At 43.6% G+C, this 13983-nt stretch overlaps 1 protein-coding gene across 1 annotated transcript; it reads left to right on the top strand.

Annotated features, from left to right (window-relative positions):
• Positions 1-6012: 6012 nt before the first annotated feature.
• On the top strand, positions 6013-11009 carry LOC142378589 (dynein regulatory complex subunit 4-like). Its single transcript, XM_075463273.1, has 10 exons — positions 6013-6100; positions 6950-7147; positions 7729-7935; positions 8012-8066; positions 8201-8406; positions 8786-8953; positions 9634-9720; positions 9803-10012; positions 10134-10199; positions 10273-11009. Exons 1-10 carry the CDS (start codon positions 6086-6088, stop codon positions 10390-10392), a joined length of 1332 nt encoding a protein of 443 aa, XP_075319388.1. The 5' UTR covers positions 6013-6085; the 3' UTR covers positions 10393-11009.
• The last annotated feature ends 2974 nt before the right edge of the window (positions 11010-13983 follow it).

Raw genomic sequence — 13983 nt, 5'->3', positions numbered from 1 at the left:
GTTTCACTCAGAAACACCTTTTCAGATTCATGGATTCAGTCAGTTTCTGTTTGAAACTCTTCTAACTAATTCCTTGGAAACTTCTTCCTCTTCCATTCCTTTAAAGATGGAAGCTGCCATTCTTCCAGGATGTTGTTTTTCTGTGTGTTTCCAGTCAAAGCTTCACACTGAGTATCAGCATGTTGTGTTTCTCTGCAGCTCACTTCAACTGAGACCATTCAGTTGATGTCAGCTGCAGTTAGTTTTGCCTCATTATTCACCACAATGTTAGATTTTTGTTTTAGAATATTTGACAGTTTTTACTTTTATTATAAAAATCTGAGTTTTAAGGCAACAGTAAGAATGAATATTTAATGTTGAACAAACAGGACATCAGCAGGTCGACTGATGTTTCTATAAAATTACTGAAACGTTCACTAACTCAACTATATCATCATTCACACATGAATTCAGGACGCTGCTTTTACACAATGTATTTTTCCCAGAAAACATCCTGGTGGAACCTGAACTGCTTGTGTGGAGTCTTGTCAGGTCAGTAGGTCCTTCAATGTGGCCCAGGATGGATTTATGTTCACACTGTTCTAAGAATGTGGACACAAGTGTCACAAGTGTCTGAATGTGGTCTGAGCCATCGGATCTGAATGCGTTCACACCTGTATTTAGTGCTTTCCACCTGTGATCAGATCAGCCGGGACTCATGTCAGCAGCAGGTGTGAACTAGTGATGGGTCATGCGCACAAGCATCGGCTCTGAGAGCCGGCTCTTTGTAGTGAATCAGAAGAGCCGGCTTGCATCAAGTGAGAGCCGACTCCAAGTTTTTTTCCATTCGCTGCTTAGGTTTCACTTTCAGTGCTCAGTCCCAGCTCTGGTTGACAGAGCTTTGTTATGATTGGCCAGCATGGTGACCAGCATGCGGTATTCACGTGAGAATTAAGGAGTTTGGTTCTGGTTTTGGTTCTGTTCTGTGGATTTGTTTGAAATTTTTTGGTTCATTTGTCCAATAAAAAAGTTTAATTGAGGACATTATTAATGTTAGCTTGAGTTTGGTTCTGTTCTGTGGATGTGTTTGAAGTTTAATGTTAATTTGTGCAATAAAAAAGTTTAATTGAAATAAACAAATGTAAAAGTGGTTTTTGTCACAGAATAAATGCAAAGAATTAGGCAATTATAAGGTCTCTCATAAAAACACTGAAAGCAAAAGGGTTTTCAACACATAAACCATGATTTTTTTTTTTGCAAAGTTAAGGTAAAATATAGGCTACAAAAGATCCTAAATAAAGAGCCGTTCGGGAGTCGAAAGAGCCGGCGCTTCTTTGGGAGCCGAGTCAAAAGAGCCGGCTCTCGGAAAAGAGCTGAACTTCCCATCACTAGTGTGAACAGCCTCTGTGTTCATTAAAGCCACATCGAGCAGTTTGCATTTGTAGGAGACAAGTGACATGTGTAGTGCGTTTGGTGACACTACACTGTATCATCATGAAGTTATTGATTAATACTTCTAAGAAAATAGTGATGTGTCGGTCGCGAACGATCCGGCTCTAAGAGCCGGCTCTTTGAAGTGAACGACAGGAACCGGCTCCACAATGGGAGCCGTTGTGGGATCCTATTTGGGAGCCGTTTTTTTTTCTTTCAGTATCTCGCCGTCTCTCCGCCTCCCTGTCGTTGCACTTGTGCTCTGCAAGTGCCACAGAGCCGACAGTTTTTTCCCCACATAGTTTTTTTTGTCCTTCGGTGCCTCACTGTCTCTCCCTTCTCCCTCTCCTTGCGCGTTTTGCTCTGCTGCTGCCAGTGCTAGACGGAGTTTTTTTTTCCTCGGTTTCCATTGCCCTCATGTCAAGCGTGTGCTCCACACATCTGACCAATCACACACAGCTTTCAATTAATAAGGTGATTCCTTTCCTCTGCTGTCCTGTGTCAACCGTGTTTGTATTTATAACTGTTTAATTTATTTTAAGTTATTTTTGTGGAAGTGGTGCTATTTTGTGATAATTTAATTGGTTATAATAAAACTTTTATTTATAAAGCATTGTTATGCAGCATTTTTACTCATCATAAGTGCTTAACAATGTCAATAATGAAACAAAATGTTATAAAATTAGGTTTAAGCTATTAATGACTTAATAATGTATCAAATATATATGGGGAGCCGTTTGGGAGCCGAAAGAGCCGGCTCTCCACAGTAAAAAGAGCCATTAGAGCCGCATCACGAAAAAGAGGCGAGAATCCCATCACTATAAGAAAAATTCCCAGAAATGATGAAAAATTATTATTTTTTTCAAACCAAGAGTTGTAGTGTAATCTGTAGGAGACCAGTGAAGTGTGTAGTGAGTTTGGTGACACTACACTGTATCCTAGTGAAGTTATTGGATATTTATTGATTATTTTTTGTAATGTCTCTCTTGGGTTGCACTTTGTAGACGGTCCCTGCTCGCTGCTCTCACAGCCGGCTGCACATAAACACTAAAGTTATTGGTGTGGCTCCGAGGATGGCTCGTTTTGATGAAAGTTAAAGGCTGAATTATACTTCTTTTAACTGCCCTTGCCAGTGCCGTAACCAGCATTGAGGACACACAGGTCATGACCACATAATCCCTTTATCATCACGTTATATTTTAAAACTGAGCGGAAAAACGCCACCCGACTTTTTTTTCTTTTTCTTTTTTTTTTTTACGCCGCCATTGGAAACATGTTTATCATATTACACAGCTTCGACGCGAAAGTCAGCTATGGAAGCAAGATGAAGAAATCTACTAAACAAACTAAACTCAGCTTTGGAAAGCCAACTGGCCAGGGGAAAAGAAAGAGAGAAGGAGGTGAGTTCATTTCGCCAATCGCCAGTGAGAATGAGTGACAGTTCATAATGTTCATATGCGTTCAAAGCGCGGCTAGGAATAGGAGGATGCTAGATCATTGTCCTCAGCATTTCAAGCAACAGTCACAAAGCCCCTTGGTTATTATTTCGTTTTCCAGTCGGCACAAACACACTGCACACAAATCTCTCTCTCAATTCGATTTTCCAAAAAAAAAAGTAGCGACCTGTAATGAAATTATTGGGAATCGTGACACGGCTTGGGCTGTTAAGCTAACTTTTTTTTTTTTTAATCAGGGCTTGACAGTTTTGTGCCAACTGTGGCTAATGGTCATTCAGCCTCACTAGCTACAGTTTTGTTCAGTGCTATATGGCTTCCTACATGTAAATAAAGCAGACTAATAGAAACTGGGTCAGAAACTTATATTTTTCATTTTACTTAAAACAGTTGATGATGCACACGGGGCAAAATAACAGAATGAAATACCCCGTGTACTCTCTCATATGACACAATCTTGAGGTTAGTTGTGCTGCTCATGGTGCATTATGAAGCCAAGTTTTACCAGCATTTATCTAGTTGTCAGGCCCAGCATGATACCTATGTCTTCTCTGTGTTGAGTGAATGGATTGAATTGAGACTATACATCTAAAATACAGCCAACATCTTGTGGTCTGTTTGGCACATTCTACGATGTTAATTTAGTGGGTGGATTCAACCAGTTACTTAGGTAAAATGATTGCATTTTTCCAAATGAACTATTTGGATTTTATTGCAAATGGTGTCTAAAATTTTGCACATCGGTTAGACCAATAGCCCAACTCATTCATTTGACCTTTTAGTGGGTCATGCACAGGCATGGTGATGATGGTGACAATAGTAATAACAATAATAATGTAATATTAATAATAACAATAATATTAATGGTGATGCTGATGATGATATTTTAAAACAGATGACACAGGAGAGGATGAGAATGAGAACAGAGAGAGTCAGTAGAGGAAGAAAGGGGAAGAACTGAGTCTCACTCACTCACTCACTCAAATACTCTACTTTTGTGATCACATTGTTATAATAAACTTGTTCACCTACATATTCACCTCCTTGATGGGCTTGTGATTTACCTCTGTTTATTCACATTTCCAAACTGTATTTTAAAAAGTCAACATATTAGGATGTTTTTTTTGTCAAATAAGATTTATCGCAATATTTGACCTCGGTATTTGAAAAATCCTGGTTACGGCCCTGGCCCTTGCGTCTTGCGCGTATGTTAATGGCTCGAGACGTTTATACTTCATTTTGCTTTGTCGGCGCTTGCGTGTGCTGCGTGTGCTGCGTGTGCTGCGTGTGCTGCGTGTGCTGCGTGTGCTGCGTGTGCTGCGTGTGCTGCGTGTGCTGCGTGTGCTGCGTGTGCTGCGTGTGCTGCGTGTGCTGCGTGGCGATGCACCGCCAGGACAGTAGGTGGAGTAGCGGGTTTTTTCAATGACAAGCCTACTACGATGAAAGGAAATTCACCGCCAGGACCTCTTCGACTGGATTCATGCTTCTTCTTCTTCTTGTAAATAGCCGGTATTTTGTCAGATTTTCAACACCTTGGGGGTCTAAACGACTACTTTCTCGCCTGAAAATGTTTCAAATGTTGCTAAAGTTATATATTTACAGAGTTTATAGCTTAAGGGAAATCAGCTTTTCAGGCTGGCTGATTTGGGCTCGGACAGGAGTGAAGTGCACTGTGTGTAAACGCTCTGCATACTGTCAGATCGATGAGTGCCGTTTTCAAGTAGTAGGCGGTTTCGAACACAGCCAGTGGCTTGTGCTCGCGTCTTGCGTAAAGTTTAGAAAATTGAGGTGACACACGCAAGCACGCAAGGGGGGGCTTGCAACCGCGCAAGGGCTTGCGTTGCGTCTTGCGTTATAGTCGGTAACGCAAGATGCAAGCACAAGCACAAGCACAAGCCACTGGCTGTGTTCGAAACCGCCTAGGTTGTAGCTCCTTGTCTGTCTTACTACGATTGGAAATATTCTTGTTTTGTGTTTTAACAACGTCTCTCTTCTGAGTTATTGATCCCGGAAGTCCGAATCTGCCAATATCTTTCCAACTTTACCGAACTAATCTTCAGTAGAACCCGAACAGTGTACTGACTAACTACTAAGCCAGCCTGGATGCATTTCAAATGCATGAATCTGTAGCCATGCAACACACCATATTGGTTTAGTTGCTCTTGCACGAAGAGCGCAACTTCCAGGTCAGATTGGGCTTTCCTCCTGTACAACCCCAACGATTTCAGTCGCCTTTGTAGCGTTGACATGCTTATTTTAATCCCATCCATCCTGAGAAATGCTAATATTTCCCAATGCCTCATGCCAAGAAGGAAAATAAAAACAAATTCCACGAGAGACATCCATTATTGTCTTGCAAATCAGTCAGACACTAGTCGAACTAAAGCTGCTGAGTCTATCAGCGGACATATCATCTCATGAGATCTTATCTCGTAATTTTGAGATAATTATCTCATAATTATGAGATACTATCTCGTAATTTTGAGATCTTATCTCGTAATTATGAGATAATTATCTCGTAATTTTGAGATCTTATCTCGTAATTTTGAGATCTTATCTCGTAATTATGAGATAGCGTAGTGAATTTTTTATTATTAAGTGAATGCAATACTCCATCGTAATACTCCATCGTATGATGTTGCTTCCTTCAAGAAGCTCAAACTTACTCAAATCTTTGAAATCAGAGGAAACCGGGAAATAGTTTTTAATCAGAATAATCTGCTGTGAAATGATAATTACTCATTATCACGGTATTATGTTTCATTATTTTGATCATAGAAGGATAAATTATGCAGAACTTTTTAAAACTAAAAGTTTCAGGCCGTCACGTGACCGCGTTGTCATGGTAACCCCTTGTGTTTACATTGGCGTCCTTAGCTAGAAAACAGAGGGATCAGATCGTTTCTATCATCTTCTTCCTGCACGGTGAAGCAGCTGGCTGTGAAACGATGGTGAGAACAACTTTTATTTAATCCCTAACTTGTTTAACTATCATGCTGTGAGGCGGCTGTTAGCACGTTAGCTTAGCATCAGCTAGCTCAGAGAGCTAGTCCGTTAGGGGACAGTTAGCCCGGGAAGCTAACGTAGCTAACTGGACGGCTTTAACAGTGTGAATGTCGGTGTGGTTTTTTTTGCTTCAGTCACCGAAGAGTAAGAGTAAAAGCAAGAATGCCGGGAAGGGGAAGCTGCCTGCGGTGGTGGACGGTCTGTCCACGGAGGAGATGTCCAAGGACCAGGTCAGAGCTGCTAATCGATGCTAACGCGGCTAACTGGAGCTAACGTTAGCATCAGTGCTGTTTTTTTATTTAAGATTAAAATATGTCACATCATAAATAAAATAAACAAAATTTGAAAACAAATAAAGTTAAAATACCATTTTAAGTGTGTAATTTTTATTATATATTACAGTCTGTAATTGTTTTCTGAGGATAATCATTTGCTTTTAAGTTAATTGTAAAGATTCAAACTGCAGAAAGAATAGAAAAATACTTTATGCAGTATAATAAAGGTTGGTTTAATTTAAAGGAAATATTTGGTTATCTAGTTTAAAACATTTATAAAACACGTGCATAAATTTAACCTCAGAAGGTTAGTCTGTGTTATATTCTGGTAAAAAATCACTAAACTTGCCTGAAATCTGTGAATTTAACTGTGATTTTACATTACACTGAGGAACAGGAAGAAAGTCCAGATTTAAACATGTTAAAAGTCTGTTTTCAGTCCATAAAATCCTAGACAATATTTCATGTGTTGGAGATGTTTGTTAAGTTAAATAAATAAAAGTCAGCAGTTATATTTCTTTATTATTGATTTGGATCTTTAAAAGAATCCAGATTTAAACACGTTAAATGTCTGTTTATTATTAATGTTGTGGGCAGACAAACTGGATTCAAGGCGTCTTTATGAGCCTTTTTCTCAGTGAGTTATAGATCTGTAAACACTCAGATGGTGAATAATCCAGATTTTAAGTGTCTGTTTTGGGGTTAAATAAGAACACTGACAGTCAGACCTGATTTATCCGTCTCTGGATGTTCATGTTTGGTGGGCTCAGCTGTTTGTGGGATGTTTGATGTCTGAACCTGCAGCTGGAGGAGCACATCGTTCGCCTCCGAGAGGAGCTGGACAGAGAGCGGGAGGAGAGGAGCTACTTCCAGCTGGAGAGGGACAAGCTGCAGGCCTTCTGGGAGATCTCCAAGAGGAACCTGGAGGAGTCGGAGGCCGAGCTGAGGAACAGGAGCCGGCAGAGGGAGGAGGCCGAGGAGCGCCACCGAGTGGAGATCTCTGTGAGCTGCTCGTGTTAACCTGACTCTGACATCACAATGAGCTCATCTGAACTTTAACATGAACTGAATCTAACTTTATTCTAAATATAGATATTTAATGTTCTCTTTAACCAGGATGGTCCCGATGAAATACAACATTTCAGAACCTCACATTAACTTTAATGCCCAAACTTAAAGTAAAGAGAACAACAGAATGTCACCACTTGTTTTATTAAAGAGCTCAGGAGTTTGATCTGATTCCTGTTTGTTTGACACCTTTTCATGTTCAGTCACTTTGGTCCAAAGTTCAGAAACGGAGTCCAAAATCCACTTGTTGAAGGTCTCTTTATACACTACAGAGTGGTGTTGACCTGAGTCAGCAGGTGTACGTGACACCAGAGAAAAAGCTGGTTTTTCAGATGTCATCTGAGCTTCTTCCTCCCGTTTATATTGAAAATGTAGAAATCCTCTGAACATCTGGCTCTGACCCTATCCCTTTGCTCTAAATGTAACTTTAACTCAACATAGACCCCGCCCACATCCTTCCTCCACCGTTACATCACCACGTCTGAACGAAGTCTCGTTTGCTCGTCGATTTTCAGGTATACAAGCAGAAGCTGAAGCACGTCCTGTCCGAGCAGCACAACACCGTCTCCGAGCTCAAGATGGACGGCGTCTCATCTTCCTCGCTGGTCCAGAACCAGCACACGGAGTCGGAGCTGGCGCTGCACAGAGACGTCCAGGGTCTGCAGGCGGAGCGCCGCGAAAAGAAGCTCCACAACGAGGGCTGCGTCAAGGAGCTGAAGCTGGTGAGGCGTTCGCTGTCTTTAGTCCTCGTGTTTGAGGTTTAGTTCCTTCACTTGACGGCCTCCTCTTCCTCACCAGAAACACCAGGTGGAGCTGATGGAGCTGAACAACCACTATGACCGCAGGTTCCGAGGTAAGAAACCTGAGCACCAGTTAAATTCACTTCTTTACTTTTTTATTTCCTGATCTTTTCCTTTTCTTCCCTCCATCCTCCTTCCTTTCTCTTAACCCTCATCCTAAACAAACCCTCCTCCTCCTCCCTGTCAGACGTAGAGGTGAAGAATCACCAGAAGATGCAGTCTCTGATTGAGGCGGAGGAGAAGAGGAGGAGGACGGCGGTCGGCGAGCTGGAGAGCCAAATGAAGAGTCGCGTGGCGTCTCTGACGGCGGATCACGACCGGGCGCTGCGAGGGGCGGAGGAGTATTTTTCTACTGCTCAGAACAAACTGCAGGAGCAGCTGAAGGAGCTGAAGGTGGGAGACACCAACAGCTGTGATGAAAAATAGTTCAGAAATGCTGTTTTATGAGACAGACTTGGGTCTAAATGTCTGTTGGTTTGTCTCCTCATCAGCTCCAGCTTTATATACAGATACAGATAGTTCCTCTGTTGATCCCAGAGGGAAATAGTTTAGCATCTAGCTGTAAGCTAGCAGCAGATGCTAGCAAACAATGCTTTCTCATCAACAGTGATGGACTAACCCGAAGATGTACGCAGCGTAACTCGTAGTAATGCATGTGTACCGTTAATTACTGCGTTTAAACATTTTGGATATATTAACCTCATTAACGTCGTCTCACCTCTTAAAACACGACAGATGGATGTTTGCTCTGATGTCATCTGTGTTCTGGCAGGAGGAGCTGGGGCAGGTGCAGAAGCAGGAGGCGAGGGTCAGCAAACAGCTTTCAGCAGCTCGGCAGGAGAACACACTTCTGACGGAGGAGTTGTGTGCGCTCCAACAGAAGCTGCCTGAGATGCAGAGACGGCTGCAAGAACACGAGCAGAACAAGGACAGCGTGGCGGTGCGTCTCAGCATCCTGAATGACCTCCTCGTGGCAGCTGATTCCTCTGCGACCCACACAATTCTTCTCAATATATTAATGTCCAACCTTTAGACTGGTTTAAATCTTACCTCCCAGGCAGCACTCAGTTCACCCATCACCACTGGGCTCCGTCCCGAGGCCCCTTCTTTTCATCATTTACCACATTTCTCTTGGTAATATTTTTATAGAACCCAGCAGCAGCTTCACTGGCTCCCAGTAAAGTCACAGATCAACTTTAAAGTCCTGCTTTACACATTCACGGCCGCCCATAACCTCGATCCTGCACATCTGTCCGGCCTCATCCACATTGCTCCCCCAGAAATATTAACTCTCTCAGGACCCACCTGTTTAATTCCTACTGCATTGTCCCATTTTATGTTTATGCATTTGGCAGACGCTTTTATCCAAAGTGACTTGCAGGTAGTGGAAGGGGGTCTTGCCTAAGGACCCCTACTGGATGTAGTACCTTTCATGCAGGGGATTTGAACCCAGGTCACCTACATGAAAGGTGGCAATCTTACCACTGCACAATCCAGTCCTTTACATTTCTTATTTGTGATTTTATTGTCTCCGAGTGTTTTGAAAGGTTTATTGTTGTTAACACCAGAGCCGTGTTTGTCTAATTTAATAACTGCTGCCGACGTGTTTGTGTGGGACAGAAACACCGCGCTCATGTGAAGGTGGTGGAGAAGGAGCTCAGAGATCTGACCGTGGAGCACGAGCTGCTGCTGCAGGCCTTCCAGCAGGTAAACCGCTTCCAGCAGCCGATTTCCTTCCTGCCTGCCACCTGCCTTTGTGGCGAGCTAACGGTCCTGAACGCCTGGGCAGGTCCAGCAGGAGCGCGACGAGCTGCTGAGGCGGCAGAGGGAGAGCATCCTGGACGTGCAGCAGAGGAGCGGGCTGAAGAGGATGCTGCTGGAGAGGAAGCTGGCGGCGCTGACAGAAACTCTGGAGAAGAAGGAGGCGCAGCTCTGCGCCGCGCTGTCGGTCTCCAGCATCGACCCGACGGCGCGCAGCAATGCTGCTAACAAGCTGGAGGTGCGGCTGAGCGTCAGTTTAGAGTCAACAGCCTGAGAAACATCACAGTTAACGTTTCCTGAGTTTAGACGTGTCTGAGTTCAGAGTTTCAGTCGAAGCTCAAACTGTTTCCCGTCTGCAGGAACTTCTGGAGTCCAAACGGGTCGCCATCGACGCGCTGCAGGAGGAACTGGATCGAGAGTGTAAGGTGAGTGACCGACGGCGCTGCGGTTCCTGCCACCGCAGCTCAGGTGGTGACGACGTGCTCGTCTTATCCGCAGGACTACGAGCAGCTGCTGCACAGCTGTAAGGAGAGGCTGCAGGATTCAGGCGTCCCGCTGCACGACTTCCTGTTCAGGCCCGCCAAGCAGATCCTGGAGGCAGCGACAGCCAAACACTGAGCTCCTCCAGGTGAACGCTGACACACCCAACGCTCGCCGTGGACTCTGAACACTTGGACGTTTAAATAAGTCGCTCTTTGAGGTGACTTTTTTTCCTGTGACTGCGGTCAGGCGAAAGCCCGGATCGTCACATGATGGAGCGTCAAACAGCAGCAGGGATCCCACGTGTGACAGTAAACATGTTAATGAGGGTGCAGAAGGTCAGTCTGTTCTGCTGCTGAGGGTTTACCCTGTAAACCTTTAACTGGAGCCGTTTGGATTCTTTAAAGAGAATTCGTTCAGTTAAACCTCATCAGCTACATCACTCACGTCCTGTGAAACGTTGCTTCTTTAACATTACTGTGTGTTTTTACCACCTGTTTGTTACCTGATATGAGCATAAGATGACTGACCTGTAACCTTAACTTCCTGTTAAGCAGCACATCTGCAGCCTTTTGACAGCAGAGTATAAAACGTTTACTGTTGCTCCAACCTGAAAACACTAAAATAAGAAGATCACCCAGTTCAGGACATTGAAGTTTTAATCTCTTAAACGAGTCCTTATTGAAGAAAATTCAGACATTTCTGCTGTTTTTATTTCATTTTCCATACTTGAACAACTAAGTAAAACAATTTTTTTTCATTAAATTTGCCTGATTGTCAAAGTAATTTTTCTTAAGACATCGTGCTGCTGAGAGATGAAGGTTTTTCTACTTAAAGCCTCCATATTCAGTAAAACTCCCTTCTTCTTGTTCCTGGGAGCAGATATCAGGGCATCTGAAGTCACCAGGTGTAAAACTCCCCAGAAACACGACCCTGGGATTTATTTAGTTCCTTTCCTCTCCTCACTCTCGCTGCTACATTCGGTGTGTTAACGTTACATTATAGGCATGTTTCTGATAAAGATGTAGGTCTCAGAGTACAATTGTTTAATGAGGTTAATATATCCAAAATGTTTAAACGCAGTAATTAACGGTACACATGCATTACTACGAGTTACGCTCTGTACATCTCCGGCTTGGTCCATCACTGTTGATGAGAAAGCATTGTTTGCTAGCATCTGCTGCTAGCTTACAGCTACTGAGCTTAAGGTCTGTCTCGTAGACCTGTCTCGTAGAAGCCTTACAGGGTTGTTTTGATGCAACCGATTGGATTTCTTTTTGTAAGCCACATGGAGAGGACATTAATGCCATGACTGAGTGTGTGACTGACTATATAAACTTCTGTGTGGACAACACCATCCCCACCAGAACAGTGAGATGCTTCCCTAATAACAAACCCTGGATCACCAGTGAGCTAAAGGAACTATTGAACAAGAAAAAAAGAGCCTTTAGGGAGCGAGACAGGGAGTTACTGAGGAGTATACAGAAGCAGCTCAAAGTCAAGATCAGAGAGAGCAAGGAGGTGTATAGAAAGAAGCTTGAGAGTAAACTGCAGAGGAACAATATCAGAGATGTGTGGTCAGGAATGAAGAAGATCACAGGCCTCAAGCAGAGGGAGGATCGGATGGGTGGAAGTCTGGACAGAGCAAATGAGCTGAACACATTCTTCAACAGGTTCAGTTCAGGAACAAGCTCACCATCCTCCCCTCCTGTTCCCAGCCAAAGAGACATCCCACCCTCCTCTGACCCACAGCTTTCCTGTAACATCTCCACCTCCACCTCGGTCATGGATTCTTCTGCTTCCACTAGTTTGTCTTCAAACAAATCAGGAGATGCTGCTGTCCCCTTTGCCTCCCCCTCCCACTTTTCTGTTTCTAGAAGTCAGGTGAAGAGGCAGTTGGAGAGACTGAACCGGAACAAGGCTGCAGGTCCAGATGGTGTCAGCCCCCGAGTCCTGAAGGCCTGTGCAGAGCAGCTCTGTGGGATTCTGCAACACCTTTTCAACCTTAGCTTGACCCAAGAGAAGGTACCACTGTTGTGGAAGACATCCTGTCTGGTTCCGGTACCAAAGAAAACTCACCCTTCAGACATCAATGACTACAGACCTGTTGCCCTGACATCCCACATCATGAAGGTCCTGGAGAGACTCCTGTTGACCCACCTGTGTAAGCAAACCAGCACATATCAGGACCCCCTGCAGTTTGCTTATCGCCATGGAGTTGGAGTGGAAGACGCTATCATACACCTGCTTCAACAAACCCACTGTCATCTGGACAAAGCAGGCAGCACTGTGAGGATCATGTTCTTTGATTTCTCCAGTGCATTTAACACAATTCAGCCTGATCTGCTTCGTCTGAAACTCCAGAAGACTCAGGTGGAGGCCTCAACAATCACCTGGATTAATGACTACCTGACAAACAGACCACAGTTTGTCAGACTGAAGAATTGTGTGTCTAACCAGGTGATCAGCAGCACAGGAGCACCACAGGGGACTGTACTCTCACCATTCCTTTTCACTCTGTACACTTCATACTTCCAGTACAAGTCAGACTCCTGTCATCTACAGAAATATTCAGATGACTCTGCAGTGGTCAGGTGTATCAGAGATGGACAAGAAGCTGAGTACAGAGAGCTGGTGGACCGCTTTGTGGCATGGTGTGGGAACAATCATCTCATCTTGAATGTTAACAAAACAAAGGAGATGATTGTAGATTTCAGGAGAAACAGGGTCAGATCAAACCCTGTTTCTATCATGGGAGAAGAAGTGGAGGTGGTTGAGGAATATAAATACCTTGGTGTTCATCTGGACAACAGACTGGACTGGAGACACAACAGTGAAGCAATCTACAAGAAAGGACAGAGCAGACTGTACTTCTTGAGGAAGCTAAGGTCCTTCAAGGTTTGCAACAAGATGTTGCAGATCTTCTACAAGCCTGTTGTTGAGAGCGTCATTTCCTCTTGCGTCATCTGTTGGGGCAGCAGCATCAGAACCAGGGACCTAAAAAGACTCAACAACCTGATAAGGAAGGCTGGTTCTGTTCTGGGGACGACTGTGGAACCTCTGGAGACAATAATGCAAAGAAGGATTTTGCATAAAATCAAGAGAATTATGGAAAACCCTGAACATCCTCTCCATGAGACTGTTATCAGAAAACAGAGTCTCTTCAGTCAAAGGCTTCTTCAGTTTGGATGCAAAACGGACCGCTACAGGAAATCATTCCTGCCCACAGCCATCAGCATCTATAATAACTCCTTGATTTAATTGAGCTACATCAACATTTAATTTCCCTCTGGGATAAATAAAGTATTTTTGAATTTGAATTTGAATTAAATCTTACTGAAAAAAGAAAATTGTGTCAAAGTGTGGGGGAAAAAAAGAGGAATTTGTCACCTTAAGGGTGTCTTTAACTGAAACTATGAGGACAACAGTCAGCGGGTGGATGCTGGCTGAACAACATTCTCATCTAATATGCAAATAAGGGGCCGTGGTTATCCAGTCAGAGCGCAGAGCTGATCCAAAAGTCAGATCTACCTCCATCAGCTGATTTTCACATTTTTGTCTGTTTATTTAACATAAACTGATGTTTTGTTGTTTGCGTGTTTGGAACGTCACATGATCCTTAAATGCACCAATCAGGACAGTGGTGGAGGATAAATCTGTTGGATTATTAAAGACGGAGCTCCTCACAGAGATTTCCAGCATTTCACCTGAAGAAGAAGAGCGAGTCGA

Source organism: Odontesthes bonariensis, chromosome 4, assembly GCF_027942865.1.
Source record: "Odontesthes bonariensis isolate fOdoBon6 chromosome 4, fOdoBon6.hap1, whole genome shotgun sequence".
Taxonomy (NCBI): domain Eukaryota; kingdom Metazoa; phylum Chordata; class Actinopteri; order Atheriniformes; family Atherinopsidae; genus Odontesthes; species Odontesthes bonariensis.
The sequence above is the reverse complement of the archived record's forward strand: the minus strand, read 5'-3'. Positions and strand labels throughout refer to the sequence as shown.